Source organism: Anopheles nili, chromosome 2, assembly GCF_943737925.1.
Source record: "Anopheles nili chromosome 2, idAnoNiliSN_F5_01, whole genome shotgun sequence".
NCBI lineage: Eukaryota > Metazoa > Arthropoda > Insecta > Diptera > Culicidae > Anopheles > Anopheles nili.
This window is the reverse complement of record NC_071291.1, coordinates 21,011,474-21,032,970: the sequence shown is the minus strand read 5'-3', so window position 1 is coordinate 21,032,970 and position 21,497 is coordinate 21,011,474. Positions and strand designations below refer to the sequence as shown.

General features: G+C 44.9%; 1 protein-coding gene across 1 annotated transcript in view; it reads left to right on the top strand.

Moving 5' to 3' along the window:
• LOC128731673 (neural cell adhesion molecule 2) overlaps positions 1-21,497 on the top strand; it is a 113,113-nt gene that overhangs the window by 63,560 nt on the left and 28,056 nt on the right. The window contains exons 3-7 of the mRNA XM_053824809.1: positions 3,666-3,868; positions 7,082-7,195; positions 7,588-7,791; positions 13,896-14,047; positions 18,665-18,809. Coding sequence (XP_053680784.1) covers positions 3,666-3,868; positions 7,082-7,195; positions 7,588-7,791; positions 13,896-14,047; positions 18,665-18,809 — 818 coding nt within the window. The remainder of the gene's footprint in view (positions 1-3,665; positions 3,869-7,081; positions 7,196-7,587; positions 7,792-13,895; positions 14,048-18,664; positions 18,810-21,497) is intronic.

The following is a 21,497-nucleotide window of genomic DNA, read 5'->3' as shown; positions in this document are numbered from 1 at the left end:
GTGCTGCAGATGCTGTTTAGAGCGTCACGTTAGTGCCTTAATTAAGGTGACAGCACTGGATTTTTTTTATTGGCAACGATGAGCGTTTTTTTTTCGTCGCGTACCTCGTGATAATGCATTTTCCGTTTTGCCTCTAACGAGGTTGTCTTCAACTGCGAACCAAGCTAGCGGTAAATGTAGTCGAGCCAGTAGGACAAATTAGTTTTATTGCCCCCGAAACATGTTGCAGATGTCGATGAGTTTTCCTTTCGAGAGCGTCTAAGATTGTCGCACACTAGTGGAGCTGATGCTTGAATGCTGCACAACAATATCTTTGTTATATAACGTAACTTATTGTAATCTTATTGGTCTCTCTAGACTACTTATACGAGTCTTGAACTCTCACACAAGTGACTTGGGTTCCTATTCTACAGGGTCGTTCCAGACATTACTTTGTCAATCGTTCTTGGCCGCATTCCATAGCTCGGAGTGTGAATCCTAAGAAAAATGATTTGCTCAATTAGTGAAATAATTTTTTATACTATAGTTGAATGTTATATACAAACAATCATGTTTACAAAAGGATGTCATCCATAGATTTATCATACAGCAAGTGCATTGTTTGGTGTTGATGTAAAACTAAGCAACGGGATGGTGGTGTTGAATATAGTGTTATCTTTGATCAACCTTTCTAATCCCACCATTCAAACCAGCTGGCCGGGAGCAACACCATTCATTGCCCGACGGCTGCAATCCCTCAACGCGATTGCGTTTCGATTTCACGCGCGTGGAGTGCCTCTCGGGCAGCATAGAGGACTAGCACGTCCTTGGGACGGCATTGAATGTGTCTCGCCCTTGCCGCGATTGATCGCTTTTCTAGTATGCCCTTCTCCTCACGGCAACGCCTTGTTTATCCTACCATTAGCCGACCGTGTTTGTGGGCGTCCCTTGGTCCGATGCCCGGCGCATCCAGGCATCGCACCTTCTCTTTCTTCTGTTGTTCTCATTTCCGGCATTTTTCCACCCATCGAACACCGCATTTTATCGGACGGGATTGTTTTCCAGCAATTTTCCCTTGCGATATGGGGGAGGGCGGGGGGGGGGAACGGTGGAGGTGAAGGATAGAGGCGATTCTTTTTTCCTGCTGATGGAAGCCATTTCCGTCAGCTCACCGGGCCCGTGGGCGAGGAGCACTCTCGTGGGAAATCGCCCAAACGGCTTCCGCGTCCCATATCGGTCTGGCGTTTGCGGCTCCGGTTACTGCAGTGAAGCGAAAATAATAAATAAATAACGATAATTTTTTATTTGCTTCCTTCGGCTTATTCGTACTGCATCCGGTGGCACTCCGGGGTTCTCTGTCGCCAGCGTAGTACTGACCCGATTTTTCGCCTGCCGAAGGCGACACGGATCGCTGGTACAGGCACAAAAAAAAATACACATACACATGAATATAGAACTCTAACAGGATGAAATTATCTTACCGGGCTGCTTTTTGGCTAGCCGTTGGCATAATGGTGATCATATATGAATTCACCCTTACCCGTAAACTCAAACGGGCAATAAGTGGAAGAAAATCCCTATAGAAAAGCGCTCTGCTGCAGCCTTGGGGGAAAAATATGACTGTCCAACGATAAGATAAGGTGTGATCTCTTTGTTGTGCCATAGCGAACCTTTAAGCCTTTTCTGTCGTGCCAATATATTGCAGAGTTTTGTGTCGCACCGTCTAGTGAGGGAGCAAGGATAAATATTACAGCATTATAGCCCGACGTGAGAAGAGTAAGATGGCTGTAATGCAATTCTCGGTTGTCTCTCGAAACGAAAACAGATGTTGGTCAATCAACAAGGTTTTTTTTTGTCATGCTTGAATATAAATACGCATAAAGCCACAATTTTCATTTCAAATACATGTTTCTTTTTAAATTATTGACAATGCGTTGAAAAAAGATCAAAAAGCTATCACATTTATAAAATATCTACGTGTTTAAATAATCAAATGCGCGTACAAGTTTTCTGATGACACGGACCGAATTGTTCGAATTTTTTTTCCAACTTGAGAAGAAGAAGTGGATCACCAAACGTATATCATGTCATAAAAGCGAGCTCATCTTGGCAATGCTATCTTCAGAGTTGGGTTTGAATCATTCACATGGTATTTCCACTGAAAAAAAAATCGAGATTTGTCCTGTGCCTCCAGCGACAGCTACTGGTTGTTGTAGGATTTTATATTCCCCTCCACGCCGACACAGCTGTATGATATTTAGGCCATATAAAATGTTTGCTTTTATGTTCCAAGCTGCATTAGCCCGTCACAAAGGGCACACAAAAATCCAACCCTGTGGAAAGGATTTAAATTCATTTTTATCCAATTTTCCGACCCATCCGATCTTTGCCATTGCTTCCGTTTATGCTCTGCCTTTGAGCAAGTCTCTAGGGAAATTCATCTGTTGTGTTATTTTCATTTTCTTTTGCTTATTTTACGTCGTATCACGGCATTTCACGGCAGGAAAGCATAAAATTATCTTGTAACCCACATATAGTTTAATTTCTAGCGTGTGCGGCTTTATTGTGGCTTTAATGATGATTTCAAAGGAAATCCTACATTATAACTATTTCTTGAAATACGATAAACAGTTCACGATAGTTCAAACACACGGATATTCTTTGCGCGGAAATAAGTATAACATGCCACATTTTTGAGCAAGCATTTGCCTCTGTCTCACATATTACCGAAGCAGCTCGCGAAACATAAAATGCTGCCGTAGTTCCCGGTGCTTTTGATCTGGTTTCGTGAGCTTGAGCGGCTCCTTTAAATCTTTTCCGAACAAGGTACCTCGGATACCATTAACGTCTAAATTGAGCAAGACAGGAGTCATTACCGTTACAAAGCAACAAGGGCGCAGTTTTTATGTGCTTTCGTTCCCTCCCATCACGGTATGCTCTACATGATAAATGAGCGCCTGCTAGAAACGTAATCATTGTCATAATTTTCCACCCAAAGCCATCCTTCACCAGAGACGTTCACCAGAGGGGACCGAAAAGCGAAAGCGTGTTGCCTTTTTTCATCACGATATTTTCGTGATTTCTACGCATGAGAACCTGCGGCCGGGGATTTGGGCAGCAACGGTAACCTTCTTCGCCTACCGATAAGCCACCGTAAACGGCCACGTGACAACACCACAAATCGGTTGTGCAGATGAACATTGTCGCACAGTCGGTGTCGGTAGGTTTTTTTTCTTCTTTTTTCACACCAATAGCTTTTGACAGGAGGTTCCTACGAAACGTGGTTTTTCATTATTTTCAATTTCAGCTTTTGATTAGGTTTTAACGAGAAAGTAATCCACGAAAGTGGACCCAGGTACTTTGCTCCTCAAGACAAGCGACGTTATACCGCTAGGTATTGAGCAGATTTTCGTACCTAATCAGTATAACACAGTCTGCTGAGAAGCACATGATTCGTTTGCAGTGTGTTTAATTGTTATTCGTGTTAACGTTTGATTTGACTTTGATAGTTTTTTTATTAAATTTTTTAAGTCTCGTGGAAGTAATTAGGTATCGTTTTTTTGAAGTTTTATATTTAATATATTGGTACATTTTTTTGTCGTTCACCTTCAGGATTCTAAATATTTCTATATCAAACGTTTATGCATTATCATTGACAATTTTTTCATCTCTTCATTTCTCTCTAGGTTTGATGCACGCGATGTGAGAGAAGGATCGCATCGTAGCTCGAACTCGTCGTTTGATGGGCGAGCCAACTTCGTCCCAAGCCGGAACCCGGCAATGTTGGAAATCCTACAAACGAAGGCAGCCGACAGCGGCATCTACCGATGTCGGGTCGATTTCCACAAAAGCCCCACGCGTAATACGCGTGTCGAGTTGACTGTCATAGGTAAGGATGATGACATGCGTAGAAAATGTCGCTTGAAACTTTCCCTGAAGCCTGACCTCGAGTTTTATGCAAAGCTTCCCAATTTGTCAAACTGTGCAGCTTCTATAATGGATCTTGTAACGAAAACTGAAGAGCTTGAGTCGTATCGTAAAAAGACGTTCCATCCTTGCGAGAGCCATCTTTTTTACCACGATTATTTTACGTCCATATGCGCGAACAATGCTGAACGACATGAAGAATGTGCACTAAAGCGCGTTTTTGTTTTTTGAACGCGATAAGTAAAGGGATGCTTCCGAATCGACGCTCGAACCTTTCACAGTATACCGGTAAAACGCAAGAGCAAACGAACCGAAGTCGTGTGCAAAATTCCCACCAGAATTCCTTCACCACCAGGGCCGATCCATCCAGAAGACACTTGCACAACGCAACGTAAAACTGCATCGCTCAGTGCTGGAGCAGCGCGATGCTAGGAAAACATATGCATCATAAATCAAGCTGCCGGGTTTCGGGGTTTGCACGCAAAAATAACTCCAGAAGGACGCTCCACCGTGGACTACCGTTGCCGAAGCAGCTGTTCTGGAACCAAACCCCACTCGAAAAGTTCCATAATGTCTTTTGGAGCTTCATGTCTTGACCTTTTTTCCCGTTGAAGGGCTCTCCTTCTATTTGAAGCTTCTGCCGAAGTAGCCTCAAGCGCAACCGTGGAGCGGTAGTGAATTGGGCCGTTTTTTTTTCGTTTCTAGTTGTTTTTTCATCATCATCCCAATTGCGCTTTCGATGCAGGGATCCGTGTTCAACGAGGCTGGAGGAATGCCGTGCCACCCCACGATGGTGGAAGCTTGCATTTGGAGGTTTTTGGCCAGATATTGCCGCCTTCGAAGCAGAAAATTGAAAGGGTTGCGCTCCGCCCGATTGCTACACGCCGTAGCCAAGCTTCACTAGCTTCCCAAATGGTATAAATTCAATTAAGTCCACAAAACTGAATTGGTGGTCACGGAGTTCGCAGTTGCCGTCGCAAATGTTATCCAAATTGCACAACTTGCTTCCGTCGGCATAGCGATGAGAATGCTTGTTCAAAATTGCAACAGTTTCAATTTTGGACAGTGGCAAAGGCAGGCCAAAAAATTTTCCCATGGTTCAAGAAAAAGCTCAAAATGATCGTGGGACTGAGTGAGTTGATGGCGTTCTAAACCCGTTCCGGGAAGCCTGCTCCGATGAAACGTGCACCAGTTGCATCTTTCACGGCTCTTGTGGTAGTTTATACGAAATTATGAGATTAAAATTGATTGGATTGTGTCGGGGGCGCTCCGGCTGGAAGTGTAGCTTCTAGCCATCTGCAAACCGGGTAGCCGGTGCGATACTGCCCATAAACTTAACCTACGCGTGCCGCGAGCACGTTGTGTTCAGCATACTTTAGATTACTCTTTCAATTATGTCGTTGCATTTGGATATCCTTACGCCCGCTTGAGGTACGCTAAACTATTGCTCGTTCGGCAAACGTCCATGGGAACGTGTGCATATGTGGCAGAAGTTTCCTATCACTGGAACTACCCGAATGGTACCCGTTCGGCTTCCAGTAGGAATATTGATGGGAATTGTAGCCCCTACCCGACGAGAGCTTTCAGCGCATTTTGCACGCTCAAAGTGTACGCTCATCTCCCCTGACGCATTGGAAGTTTGTGTAATAGCATCGTTAATATGCTGTCTGGAAGATGCACAGCTGCATCGGATTGGATGTCACGAGGTGGCACAAACGAGATACGGACGCCACTCAATGCATGCTAGATGCTTGGGGAATGCGTTTGCTTGGCTTGTTGGTTTCACAAAAGTTTAGAAGAGAGAAACCAAACACAGGCAGCCAGCACAATCTCAGTGTGGCTGCAAAAGTGCATCTTAAAGAATCTTGGCCAAGAACTGCGAAGCAAAGTCGAATGCATGAATTGTTATGACCAGCTTTTTATTAACTAACTGGTATACTTGATATTTAACCATTTGTTTTTTGTTTTGCTGTTGTTTCATTGTGCATAATTTCATTTCAACGTGATTTTCCCCCAACAAGCGAGTTTAAGCCAATGTGCGCCCCCAACAATGGTTGCTCCCACTAATAGGACGTTCTCCGTTCGAACAAAGAACGCCCGAGCATAATTTATAGCTGCAGTCGAGCATTCCGGGCTGACATCAACCGGAAACCGCAACAGGCGTTTAGGAAACGCTGCAACACGTTAGATCCCTCACTCTCCGGCCACCGCAAACGGTTGTTGGTGGTTGTTGACCGAAACCGAACCAGCGAACAGTGGAAGAAGATTCTGCCGCAAACAGCCAAAAAAGGCAGTAAAGTTTTTCGAGCGCTTTTTATCCCAGCATCGATTCCGGAATGGCATCCTGGAAAACATACACGCACATGCGAATCGTTGCATCGTATTTAATCTTCGACTGACGTTGAACCGTGGCATTACGCCGCTGCAAAGCAGCGCTACATTGGCGCCCTTCAAGTGGCATTTGTGTGTGGGGGGAGCTATCTTTGTCAACCTGCTCGTCCAAGCTAACGGAAACTAGGGAATGCTTCACACTCCCGCCCATTAAAATAACGCCCCACACGCTCCCAAAATATTCATCCTCTGCAGCCCCAGTGCTTGAAGCCAAAACTTCACCGCCACATCCTTGAAGCTGGTGTAAATTTATTGCAACCAAATGTCACCGCCCGGAAAGAGCCCGCCTTATCTGTGGCCGGCACTGATGCCCGTCTGCCCGTTTCGTTCGCATTCCAAATAAAAATACAAAGCTAAAGCCCGGCAAAAGGCGCCGCATTTGTGCAGCATCGTGCCCCCGGACACGGGACAAGCAATTGCATCGCCACTTGCCGGGGCTAGATGGTCGGCTTGGGAATGGTTTACTTTTCCTTTAGCAATATTTTTCGTTGGTGTGAAGGAAATTGATGTGGCGGAGCTAACTTCCCTGCTTCGGTCGACCCGAGGGGAGTTTAATGGACTTTCATGGCACTCTGCTACCCGTACCGGGAGCAGCTCGATGGCAGCTCGAAGCCAACAGAGTCGTCGGAGTCGGATATTCTTTCGGAATGAATCCTGAAATGGGCCAAACGATGTGCAGTAGCTGTCGTGTTCGGAGCCGTCGGAAACGTAATTTTGTCACCATTAATGTCTGGCTCTAATACGGGTTTGTTTTCTTTACGCTTTTCCACGTTCGATCTTACAGTGCCTCCAGAGAAGCTGCTTATAGTGGACGAGAAAGGGTCGCACATTCGTCACTACATCCTGGGACCGTACAACGAGGGGACAACAATAAACATAACGTGCATCTCGACCGGAGGTAAGTCGCTGTCAGCCAGAAACGCAACTATTTCAAAGGCTTTCAAACATCAAAGCGTCGCAGACGGACAACCTGCACGTTGTTTAACACGCGATCACGATTATGCACGGCGTTTAACGTTTGATCCTTGTTGGGTTGAATGCGCCGATGCGAGTTTTTCCTAACTTGTGCTGTTTGATTAGTGTGGAAGGCAGCTCTTGATTGATCAAGATGTAAGACAAGTCGATGATAGATAAGCAGCTCTGGAATCCGCTCTGATGCCTTCAAAAGAATAGCCTTTACCCGTCAATTAAAGTGCATGCCATAAATTCCAGCTTGCTTAGCGATGCGATGGTTTGTTGACTTGTTTAATTCAATGTTGCCTACCCGTGTTATCTTTCCCATCCATCCAGGTCGGCCCTTGCCGCAGGTGCAGTGGTGGTACGAAAACAAGGTATTCAACAACACCTCCGTGGTGCTATCGGACAAACGCGTCCGGAACACGCTCGTGCTGCATCGCCTCGAGCGGAAGCACCTGAAGTCCGTCTTCACGTGCCAGGCAGCTAACAACAACGTCACCATTCCCATATCGGCTTCGATAACCCTCGATATGAACCGTAAGTAAAGCACATTCCATGACTTCATTAATTAATACCGGAGCCATTTGCGGGAGTCAATTAGGGTGGGATGCAATAATGGAGCTGAGAGTTTAATATCGGTTAAAACGGATCCACCACAAAGCAAGCATGACTAACCGCTGCGGTTTCGTCCGTCGGTCACAATGCCCATCGGCGAGGCTCGCTGCGGGATAGCTTTGGTTCGAAGGTGATTTATCACCGGTCCTACAAAACCGATCCGAACCTCGAACGGGCGGACAATTTTCTCGTTGCATCGGTTGTCCATTCGCTGGTACAATTCTTGGTACAATTGTGGCAAATGCAATGCAAAGAAGAAATACTAGCGCAGTCTTCCGAATCCAAAATCGCAACCATTCTTAAGTTCCGTGAGAAATCGCAACAAATGGTGCGCTTCGTCCTCTTCGGGATGATGGGAAACGTAACCGTATGGTATCTAGGCGACACCTCCTTGTCGAAACGGTGCTCGATGTTTTATATCGTTCGCTTCCGGTGGCGATACGGGCCGTTGATGCGGTTCGGTTGTAACGATCCATCGTTACCGGACCTGTCCTGGATCGCCATATTGGCCAACAGAAACTGTGGACAATGGGTCGATGCGAGCGTGCAACAGGAAAAAGGAGTGTGTTCCGTAGTTCCCTGCCGTGTCCCAATCATGTTTGGGGTCGGGTTACGTTTCCCTCTTGAAAGGTAATTTATCATTGGTTTATTTTACAAAACTTCTCGCTCCACTTAGTCTTGGCCCGTGCTAGACTTGTTAGGTGGCTGTTACCGGCGCCGTTTGTAATGTGCTGAGGCACCGAACGGGTGAAGGTAAGGTTGATTTTTCCAGCTCCGTCGAGAGAAACAATTTGTCCTCACCAACCCATCTAACATACAGTGATTGAATTATGGTATTTTTTATGACTCATGCCAATTGGTTGTGTTGGAGTTTTTGAACAAAAAATCCCTCCACTTATATTGTGTTTGGAATCGGATGTCCTTGCTCGACTCACAAAGCTGAATCGACATCCTGAATTTCAGGCAACACAGAGGATGACAAAAAAAGATGAAGAGAAAGAGAGAGAGAGAGAGAGACAAAGAAATCAAAAAAAAAGAAAACGGAAAGCCATCGGAGCTGAATGGTAGCAAAATCGCCCGTCACTAATTGATGTCCCCATTTAGTAGCGCCGGTACTTCAGACTGAGCTTGCTGCTTGAGTGCCAGGAGCGATTCCGCCATGAGTTAACTTCCTCGTGAGGGCTTTTTTTTGCTTCATTTACTATTCTCAACTACCTTGAGGCCATCTCCTTTATCGTTGTCTCCTTCATGCTTTGGGACGAAACACAGTCCGCCAGTAAATCCAATGTTGTCCACCACCATTGGAGCTGAAGGAGAGCCAGACAGCGTATAAAAAGCAGGCAAACAGGTTCTTTGTGGGTAACATAGCAGCATGCACGAGATCCGGGACTAATGGACTATCACTTAAAAATTCATCTCCAATTCGTTTCTGCTTCGACTTTTGGCTCTGCAAAAACATTCGAATAGATATCTGTACAATTTTTCTTCCGACCCCGGGAAAGCTATCGGGTCGTTTTGAAAGACCATGACGTAGTAATGGGCATTATGCCGAGGAGTTGAATCTCTACGGGGTTTATCGTAAAAATGATGCAGTTTTTGTTGTTCAGTTATCTAAGGGAACTTCCCGAGCCGTACTAGAGAGATGAGAATGGGATATATCTATGTCTGCATCTATTTCCGCTCAATCTTGCTACCTCTTGTGGGTCACTTTTTCTTCACTTTCCCATCGATATTTTCATTCTGTAATGTTTTCAAAGCATTAAAATTTTCATTCTCTAAAGGTTAGGTTTTTCCGTGGATTTGCTATTATTTCTAAATCGAGTTGGAATGTTAAAAAGTACGCCTGGTTCTCGTTCCCATCACACAAACTCAAACCCTCATACAAAAACACACACATACACTTCTTGTGTAATGCAATCGATCTACGACGATGCAATTCCGGTGGCTTGCTGTGCCCGACCCTGATGAAGGGTGGAATTCAATTACAGTTTGTCCGGTTGTTTTCGCTTTCCCGCTGGGTTTCGAGGTTGGAAAATTTATCATTCCTTCATGGGGGATAAGAAAAATTGCATTCACTGCACGAAGGAGCAGGAGTAGCCGGGCGAGTTGTACCATCGTAAGCGCACATTTCGGTAGGTGAGTTTTGCTCTTCTGCCCTGCATCTCGAAACGCCTTTACGTGGGTGGTAAATCTAATCATGTTTCATGCGCAGGCTACAACGCGCGTACGGTCGCAAGAGAAGGTTAAAAAAAAAAGTGCACCATTTCGGTGGCAGCATGCGACGGTGCTTCATCTACCCGAACCAATACGGTTTTGGCTTCCATCATTTTCACTGCAGGGGAAATTGGAAACTCGTTCTATTTGATTACCGCCGCATGGCACACTGTGAAGCCGACGAACCGGTGCACTAGACTGACCGCAATCGGTTGTTAGTGAGAAAAACATGTTTTTCACATGGCATGCTGTTGCACAATTTACTTTGCCGGAAATGCAAAACAGTGTCGCTGCCGTGAGTAACTGCTAAAGGGTGGTTGCCGCGTTTTGAATTGAGTTACACATATGCCTCACAAGTGAAAAGCAAATGAAGCCACGTTGGGTGAAGTTAGCGACATTTTACCATTGATATTACGATCCGTAGGGAAATAGCGTACTGATTGCAATTAATGGTTAAATTTACCCACGTGCAGAACATGTTATTCGTATCAAAAGCGTTTTGTTGGCTCAATTATGAAATAGAGTGAATAGGCTTTGAGGTTTTGCGAGAAACGTGTAATGCATTTGCTCTTAGCTTTCACGCAGTGCAATCCCACGCGAATTCCCATAAATTAGCTTATGTTCATGTGATTCGCAGGAATTTTCTAGTCTTTGAAAACCCCCTCAAGTGCATCGTCGTCAATACATACCGAACACAAATACGCTGATCATTTCACTGGAACTTACTTATTCACGTTCAACGCGGAATCTGTTGCGCCAGAGCGACGATGGCTCCAATTCGTAAACATGGTGATAAATTGTCAACGAAACGCCTGTGGCACCGGAGTTAAAGAACGCTATTGAAAAACGTGCCAAATGGCCGTATCGAGGTGGGAAATTGGTGTGGTAAGTAAAATACGCTCGGCAGATTCGACGAAAACAAGACAATCTACAAATTAACGCGGCCTTTTCACAAACCCCTGGGGGTATCGATTAGCTGACAGGTGGGTGATAATTAATAAGTAGCCGATACAAGCGCCACAGGTAGCCAATCCAGGTTTCTCACGGCAATAATTATGAAGGTGTGCTGAAGATATATCCCAATGGTGGTGATAGATCTGGCTGTGAAGCACACTTCCAATTGCTTTTTTGCTTGTTCCCGCAGTGAGAAATTCATTTTAATTGAAGCAAATTATTGAGCCACAAATAAGCAACCTTTAATGGCGATTAGTGTGAAGCCAATGAATGAAGTGCATTATAATGTCGGTTCAAAAAAGTGATGAAAGAGATAAAATATCGCACCTTTCGTTTGTGAGCTCTTAAAATCGATTCTTTCTTCTATCAACCGCTCTGGCGCCGGAGAAACGAAGATGAGTAGGGAAAACGGGCATTTCGCCACTCGGAAAATCAGCACCCTCCATCCGCAATGCCTTCACTGCGCTAAGGCTAATAGCATTAAAACCGATATCGCTTTTTCCGCGAGATTCACGTCCCTTCTTTGCTCCCCGTGCCGGGCCAGTACCGCTTGATCGAGAACCGAAACCATTCGATGTGCTTTTTATGTCCCATCATTTGGCGCCGCCGTCTACGATTGGTCGAAGCATGAGCAGTCAGACACCCGGCCAGAGCGAGCCGGGAGCAAAGCGTGGATTATCGTCGATGCTGAGAAGAAACTGGCAGTCGTGGAGGCAACGGCTCCACCATCCGCGGCTCAACGTCAACAACCGTCTCCTTTCAGCGGCGTCAGCACATTTTGCGCTCGTCCCACATCCGCTCGCCTCATATCCGCAGCACGGTTTGGAAAATTGATAATTTAATTGACTCTGAAAGCGAACTTCCCGCTGAGATTTTACGCTTTTATTAAATAAAATTTTCAGAAGCATCAAAGTTTTCTTTCATCATCATCGCCGTCGTCATCGGCGTGCCCATGCTCATCATTCTCTCGCCCGTCCGTTGCTGGAGAGGCGAGCTGGGAGCCATATGAGGGGTCCGGATGAGTCGGGGGTTTTTCCCGGCCGTGGTTTGTCATTCGGGCGTTTGTTCGCAAGACCGGAACAATGCCGCCCCCGGAGGGACGTCGGCAATCCTGCCACAAGCCATAATACGGCTCCATATCTTCGCCCCGGGGAGCCGTTGGGTATCGGGACGCGTGATGTAGGGAAAAGTTTTGTTTCGTCTAAGCAGCGGAACATCTCGCCCGTATTTGATGGACGATTGCCGGGTCGATTTCATCGGAGGAAGCATTTTTTCGTTCGTCCTCTCGCTTGACAGTACCGATCCGGAGTCTATTTCGAGTGCCCTGTGGTCGGAAGTCCTTTTGAGCATTAGTTTCCCGGCCAGCCGGAAAAAGGGAGCGTGCGGAGAGTTAATTTCCCTTATGTGCCAAATGGAGCCCACCATAGCGAGCCGTTCTTATGCTTTATGTTATTATGCGCGCTTATATTATGGGTTTGATTTTTTTCTCCGCGGTCCTGCTGAATTTCATTTTTAATTCGATTGGTCATCGGTAGAAACTGTTTTGCATCAACTTTCATGGCCGTTGGCGTGAGTGCTTTCCATGCGCAGGGTGAATCCATTATGTTTTCACATCACAGCGCAGGAATGATGGAAAAATCGGCGTGACAAATTTGAATGCTTTCTGTTTTTTGTCGTTGTGCGTAATAAACTATGCTTCTATATTTAAGTGCTTCAATATATACATTTGATTTTTTCTGCTACCGGTAGCTCTTTGGTGTTGTTGGGTTTGGTTTGGTGTTTGGTAGGCTGTTGGATATGATATATGAAAAAAGCCAAACAAAAACTGTATTAAAGTCATAAGTTTTGCTCCACAATCAATAGCCACTTTCGTTTTGTTCTTGTTCGTAGCGCTATGGTGACTTTTAGATAGGCAACAGGTACTGTGTTTCTCTTGTCGATAACTTATACAGCGTGTCGATTGTACGGCTGATAACGGCTCATAAGGTTGAAAGCTGACGCAAGACTTGTACCGACGAATCAAGCCGTCATCGCCGACTTATACCTTTAAATAAGACCAAACTCAATATTCGTTTGTTATAATCATCGTGCAATATGGAAGTACGTCTTCGGAAATCCTGTCGCATCCCGCAAATCACCTAGCAGCTTCTCTGAAGCCGGTCTCGTTGCATTTCGAGCCCGGCATGTCTGCAATATCAACGATCGCGTCATTATCCGGTGGTAATGCAATAAATCCTCTCACTTATCCGCCCAATTATGTACGTCAAAGTACAGTAGCAGGAAACTGTTCATTCATATATTCGCTTCGATCGAACGTCTCTGGCACTCCTGATGCATTCTCTCTCTCTCTGTGAAGACGCTAAGACTAAGATGCCAACCGAGTACCCTTCCCATTACTGTTCCTTTCTAGCGGGTATGTCAAGTCGTGCTGGAGATTATTTTCGATTACCGGAGGAATGCCTTGCGCACTGCAGTGGCTTTGGATTCCGATTTCACATGCTCACAGATGTGCGATGCGGTTTCCTTCCGAGCAATCTAGACTAGTAAAGGATCGCGTTTGGTTGCGGTCGTTTGAAGTGAGCTACGCTCTAAACACAAACCAAAACCTGCTGATCAAGCTTGGGATAATATCTCTGTTTCCTTCACAGGATTGAATTACTTTACGGGACTATGAGAGAATACCGGCAAATGAGGACCGGCTTAGGGTTTAAATTGCACACAGACACGAATCCCTATCACAGCATTTATTTATGCATCGTTAACCGCGTTTCAAGCGCGAATGAAAATTGCTTCCCGGTACGGGCTTTGGTTGCGTCGGAACATTTAGCCATATTTGTCTTCTCGTATTTTCTTCACAGTGCGACCTCTCTCAGTACGGCTGCAGGGAAAAAATCGACCGCTTTCAGCAAACCACACGTACGATCTGCAATGCGAAGTGCTTGGATCGAGACCGGCCCCTACTATCACCTGGTGGAAGGGAAGCACCCAAATGCGTGGACATCATGAAACGGTAAGTGGCTTATCAGCGACACAATGCTTTTCGCTTAACTGTTATAGTTGAAAGAAACACGAACTATATTGAACAAAACTGAAAACATTTTGTTATTATGTACTGCACCGTAATTCAATTCTGAAGTACGGCTGTCAGTTTTTTAACAGACCATAACTTCTTTACTAAAATTTCAAAGTTTTTTACAACAGCAGCTTAGCTTTTCTCTTAATAAAATGTTGCTCTAAAGTCAAATATAACATAAAATACAAACTTTGCGAACGTGAGGTGGACGTTAAATTTTATTGCATATACAACGTATGAGCTGACGATGCAACTAAAATAATATGTTAAAAAAAAAAACAAAAATCATGACCGAACTTTAAATGCTCGATTGGGACTTTAAACTCCTCCGCTCTTTAGCCATTCTGACATTTCCGTCCGGCTACACATTATCCTCCTGTAATCAGATGCATCAGATGCGCTGGACAAAAAGTCACCAGCTTTAACTCGGCTCACCCTGCTTCTACTTCGCATCGTACAACAAGCGATGGGTGTGCATTGAAGAATTGGAGCTCGTGGTTCACCTTTTACTCTGTTTGATGTGGTCTGGATGTATCGGTGTTGTCCCTTTGCAATACTGCGCAAAACCACCGGTCAACAGGCGGTACGGCCATTTGGGATTGGTTTATTGCGATTGCATTACATCGTCATGATTTTGTTTCCATTAGCTACCTTACCACCCTTCACCGGTATTTTGTCAACCCCTTTAGGTTAACAATCGTGTGGTAGCAAATCCCAGCCACGCGACAACATCATTAAACATCGGGATGGGATTGCGGAAGCCATTGCGCCGTTTATTATTACTATTTGGTGCATTAATGACAAACGCTACAAAATGATAATAGTTGTGGTAATTTGTGCACGAGCGTCCATTTCAGTATCTGTAGCATGGGAAAGGGATCAAAGGAGGCGTGTCAGGACAATTTTTGCCTCTAACTCACCGGTTTCGATAGGTTTTGCTTCTCTCTTTCAGTAACCTGAAAAAGTTTTGTTCGAATCGGTATATCTGAAAATCATAGAATTATAGTACGGTAGTATGTGAAAGTAACTGGTATTTTAATTTAAATTGAAAAAAAAAATTAAAGTAGTATAATAGTTTTATAATTTTTATTTATTTAACATCATCAGTTTTGCCATCGGTACAAGACTATTTAACTTAGTCATCAATTGAGCGTATTTTCATTAATCCTAGCATTGATGGCAAATTAATTTCATTGTTTCCATCAACTCAGTTCATCGGTACCTATGTCACTGTAATTGAACTTATCCTTTCGTTCGGAGACAAGGGTTTTATAAACACTTTCGTTTTCTGAAAACAAGTTTCTCGATGAAAAAAAAGCCCATTAAAAGCGAGCATTACAGCTTACGGAAAATTAGAACCACCTGTTCTTGTTAACTTTTACCGACCCTGAAGTGACAGTTTAATTTTTCTCAGTACGTTTTCTCTTTGACGCACTTTTTAGAGTACGGTTTCCTTCCTTCAGCTCTTTCATTTTTGACGCCTAATGACCTTTGTGGTTATCAAGGCTTGGTTTACTCCGTCGTTATTAATTTGTCAGACAAGATGTTTTTTAATGGTACGACAAAACAATATTGATCCATTCGCATGCGAAACAGGTGCGAACGCACGATAACGGAGCCTAACCTCTCGTCGCATGCAAAACAAACGGTCTACCCAAGCGTAGTGAAAGTACACGTAAAATGACGCTTATTTGCACGGGTTTTTCGGTTTCGACCGGTTGACCTTTTTCGCAGGCCGTCGTTGATGTGCTGTCCGATTGGGCTGCGGTTTATTTTGGAATATTTTTCGTCCATTCTGCCGTGGCTCAGTGTCCTGGTGAGGACCCTAGGCCAGGCTCACGATATTACCGGTACTCTAAAATAAATTAAAAACAATGAAAAAAAAACGAAAAGTAATCCTACGCCTCGTTCGTCACCTACAGGGTCTGTGAAACGGAACAGCGATGCGTGGTGATCTTTCCTCGTTTACGCTATCCATACTCACCGCAGACTGACGCTTTTCCTCACCGTTAACTGGTGCTGGGAATGTGGCGCGATCCCTTTTGAACCTTTCTAACACCTATCGGATTTGTTATTCGTTTTTCGTTTAAATTTCATTTTCATCACCCCAACCCGCAGTCAGCGCCACGGTCCTGCGAGTGTAAACGTTCACGCGCGGTCTGCGGTGAATTTAATGATCAATTTTCAATTTACTCCGCCGACGATTGTTTCAACGGTAGCCTGCACATAAACCAGATAGGGATACGCATCACATACCACGAGCTGTGTCCTGTGTTGCGTGTTCTTTTTTGTTTGAGTGCCATTATGGGCTGCTACTGATACGGTGGTTTGGTGGGACCCAACGCATCACATCGTTTGGCAGGGCAGCTTCTCATCTGTACCTTTTCCTCTGATGATGCAGCAAAGGGTGAATCTTTTTGATTAGACTGAACGAGCGTTCGTTTTTGAAGCGGCTTTTCGCGTGATAAATTCCAACATTCATTTCCTAATGGTTTATCTGGTGCTTTTAGATGTCGCGCGACCATTATTACATTCGTTCAACCGAAAGACCTATTCGCGGGCGTTTCCCAGCTCTTTCCCAATCCCAATTACGTTCACGTTTAAGGTTGCATCGATGAACGGAAGAATTGTGTATCGAAGAATCACACACATGATGCTGAAAGATGCAAAATGTTTACAACCACCACAGGTCGATTTTCACGCCGTTTTCGTGCGTTTTAAACTAGCTGTGAGTTTTTGACATTCCCGACATCCCACGTAAGCTTCTACGGCAAGCGCGGCATGGCTCCAAAAGGACTATACGTTCACTCGTCGACCGGTTCCTCGTTTGCATACCCTTAGCACCCGGGAAACTGTGTCAACTGTGCCGTGGCGAACGTTGTCGCGATCTCAGATGCAACGAAGCGGCTAACCCATCGCATCGTTTACGTCGGGAACTCCCGCACGCCCTGCACGGTGAGCATGCGAGCTGATAGCAACCCATCCATACATCGCCCGGAGCGAATGCTCTTTCGCACGTTCCAGCTTGGAGCCGGAAGGTGACGGATACGAACGGAATGGAGCCTTGTTTTCCGTCGGGCCCCCGCTTTCATCGCAACGTTCACGAGGGAAAGAAGGAAACAGCCGAAGAAAAATCACTGCGTATCGTGGAATTGCACACGAAAGTGAAACAAAATTCCAGCTATCTCGGTTGGGTGAGCTAGCGGCACAGGAGAAGCCGGAAACTTCACCCCGGAATGGTGTTGATAGAAAATTGCAATTTGTATGCAAATTTTGTCACCAATAATAACAATAATAATACCGAATTTATTACATTCTGACACTTTTTTTGCTCGACCGTGCAGTTTGCGCGGGATGAATTTAAAGATACGTGACCATTGTGGTGCTGGGTTAAGAGTGTGCAATAGATTGGTTTCACGAGTATACACTGATAAAACTAGCCGTTGGCTATGACGACATAGAACAAAAACCCGGTGGAAAGCCAAACTGGTGGTAATCCTTGAAACTTTTCACAGATTACGATACCACTGAGAGTGTGGCTAAATTATCAGGACACGAACAAAATAATGGCGTTAATGATAGGTGACATATAGCACATCTTGCTATCTTTATCCGCAACTAATCGTACCATGCGTAGTTGAGCTCTTACAATGCTAGTGATGAGCTTACATAAAGCACTTAACATGCACGTATAAGTTTTGCCGAAGGGAAGCAAAATTAATATAAATTATTGATATTAAAACTCAGCTGATTTTATTCATTGAACTAAACATTGATTCTAAATGCTCCATTATTGGCTCTTCAATTATACCATGAATAGTTGAGCACTTACAATGCTAGTGATAAGCTTACATAAAGCCTTTAACTACGTGCATGATTTGTAAGCTTTGCCGAAACGAAGCAAAAGCAACACAAATCATTGATATTAAAACTCAGCTGATTTTATTCAATGAACTAAGCATTGATTCTAAATGTTTCATTACTGGCTCTTGGTAAATCAAAAATATAAAACATAAACTTTATATAGTTCTGATGAAGAGAGTTTTGAGGAAGCCGATCATGACAAAGAGGATTAATACTGAATCTAATTAATAATCTCGTCAAAGAGTAGCATAAGTGATGTAAATTGTTGATATCAAAGCTCATACGATTTTATTCAATGCAGCTAAGCAAACAAAATGTATTGATTCCATTAGTTCCATTAAGCAAAACAAAAAAGAAAGGGTGATATAACATAAACAAATTCATGAAACCATTATTTATTTAAAAACCTAAATGTTTTTTTTAACAAATTTGACATCAATAAATAACTAAATCTAAAATTAATATTAAATTTCTTATATATCATATTTTGAACTCCCTTGCCTGGTTATTCAAATGTACTTACGTCATGATACTCTCGAAAAATTAATGCAAACAAATATTGACTATGCAAGACTTTCATGCGTCCACATGCTTGGAGCGTCTCGCCTTCGGTCCCATTTGACACGCTAATTATAAAATGCATATGTAATGTGTTAACCCTTTGCCGATCCTCTTCGGTGTATCTTTCAGACCGACCCGGACGGCAACATCACCGTATCGATCCTGAGCTTTCGCCCCACCATTGACGACAAGGGAAAGTATCTGTCCTGCCGGGCGGAGATGGCCGTCATCCCGGATGCGGGCAAGGAGGACGGCTGGAAGCTTGATATCTACCGTAAGTATTTGTGTCCTTTCTGTTCTCCGTATTATTGAACCCCATTCGTTTCCCGCGGACGTAGCAGCTAGTGGTTATAACCGCGAACACAGTGGGCGCTATCGTGACAACCTGTCAGACCACCACAATGGCTGGTGCGACTTCACACGAGGAAAGCTCTGACATGGCTGACATTGCACCTTCCCTTCGGCACGAAACTTATCGGAAGTCGCGCCTTCATTCCTCTTTCCTGGGGCTCACTTTGCCACAGCGAGCGCCCGGGAGAATCGTCGCGTTTTGATGCGTTAATTCCACGCCCCATACCCAAAGGGCGAACGGGTGAAGATAATTAAAAATTCATTATGCCCGTTCTTTCCCTCGAGCACCGGCGTGAAGCTCCCGAGAGGGTTTTTTCCACCCACCCAGGAACTCCTTCTGGGTCCTCGGTCCCACGGGGATCATCTCGAGGACATTCGGATCTCATTTAACTGGCCACCCTGGTCCTGTCGACCGTTGTGCATCTGCTTTTTGTTTTGTTTCCCACTTCTTCAACTTTTGACCTGCTTGTCCCTCGAACACAGCAGGCGAGGGTAAAAGCGGAAACCTTAATCAAATTTGCGACCATTTGTAGGTCGATTGTTTCCGCTGTTAAGCCCTACAGCAACTGGACTTTCCCGGCCGATTGGGAAGGCGGCAATGGGGGACACTTTTCCGACGATCCACGCTGTCATTCAGCCACAAAAGGGTGACGAAAGGATGGACGCAACGGTGCGGCAGAAATCGCTCGGTCGGGATACGGGTGTAACTGTCATGTCTGTCATCGCAGCGTGTGCCTCGGTGTCATTAGAGAATGGCCGGCTGCCGGCGTGGCGTCGACCGGCTGCCGGCGAAGGCACTTCTGAGAAGGGTTTTCCGGTGGATTTTCCATCGTACGGTACCGAGGCAGGGTTCGGTTCTGCTACCGCTCGTACCGGGTCTGCCGTTGATGGCTTGTACTAATTCGTTCCAGGCCGTGTAACTGACGTTTCATTCGTTTCGTGGCAGACATCGCTGCCAGCTACCGGGCAGCAGATCGCTTCAGTTCTGTCTGCCGCTCTTCTCGCTAAGCGGCCGCTGTAATCTGCTGGAGAATTATGTTAACGCAAGCTCCAAGCCCGCTGGCCTGCTTTCTTACTTTTTTTCTTCTTTGCTCGATTGTACCATGTGGCTTGTGCGTTGAAGATGGGTCTGTTGAAAATCGTTGAAAAAAGTAGTGTTAGATAGGATCAAGCTTCTTTTGCCACAGAAAAGCTCTAGCAGAACTCATGAGCCTACTAGTACTGTAAATGATTATTTGCAGTTTAAAATTTCTTTATATTTAAATAGATAATAATTTTTTGAATTGCTATTACGAACTTAGTTTACATACAGTTTAACCACTTTATCTTTGCGTGGAGTATTGTTACAAGTTTCACCCTTGATCTCCTGCCGTCGTTGGTTTGGATGCGCTATTCCTGCGGACGCTGGGAGCTAATTATAAAAAGGGATGAATACATCACGTTTCGCAAGCATACGGCGCGTGGTACGAAACCTTCCCGTTCCGGCCGGTAATATGGGAGCTAGTGTAAAAGCTCACCGAAGGTACTGCTACATGGAAACCTTCGAACGGACGAACGAACGAACGCTCGCGAACGACCAGCTGCCCACAAGCTTCTGCCTCTGTTTGACAGCCACCTTCCGGGCATGTCCTTCTTTTGTGTGTGCTTTTCCAGCGGAGAGAAACATCCGTACAGTGAAAAATTATGCGCCCATAAACTTGTTCGGGATCCCTTGGATGATCCGGTCCACGGGAAGCTTATTATGCGAGTTTACGGTTTTATAACAGAATCAAACATCCCGTCGAGTTTGTGTACGGGTTTTGTGCTTTTGCCGCTGTCGAACGTATACTTGGTGAACTTAGGCGCACATTAACGGCTTTTTGCTAATCATTTATTCATGGCTCTCGTTGCCTTTTTGCTCTTGGCGAGTTTGTTAACCAGATCTTAAAGCCTACGTATACCGTAACAACTAAAACTATATTCCTCTTTCGACCAGTATGAGCAACATCGAACCGATTAGTTAAACATAGTCTAGACTGTGATCCGATAGTATTGGGAGTTTCCAATTGATTAAACACAAACCATCGTTTGCGCTCTAAACTAGGTACCAGTGATGCATGATGCGTTTGGAAGGATAGCGCTAACATATCCATCTCATTGACATTGACAACACGGAAGCTCATAAAGATGGACCAACTCCACTTCAGCTCTGTTTTTTTTTCCAACTTCCCTTCGCCATTAAGAGTAGCGAAGCTTATATCACAGGCGCACCCATCGCCCGTATCAGTGGCTGTGCGTCGGAAATGTGGAAGTGACCGTTTTTAACGTCGAACAGCTTGGCTTCGGGTTTAGAGAACCAATTTCGGAAGAGTTATTAACTACCACGGAAGCTGCTTTGATCTTTGCCAATGAGATGCGTCGTGGTGAGAGGACCTTGCTGCACGTGAACATAATCAAAAGTCGTCCAGCTAGAACACCGCACAAGGGCAAACCGCATTCGAGGACACGTCCGATAGGTCGACTTTTGATAGAACCATAGAGCATACTTGATAGGTGCCGGGTGTGCTGATGAATTTTGGCCATGAACATCGAACATTTCCTCCGGACTTTTTGGAAAGTTTCCGGCCAAACA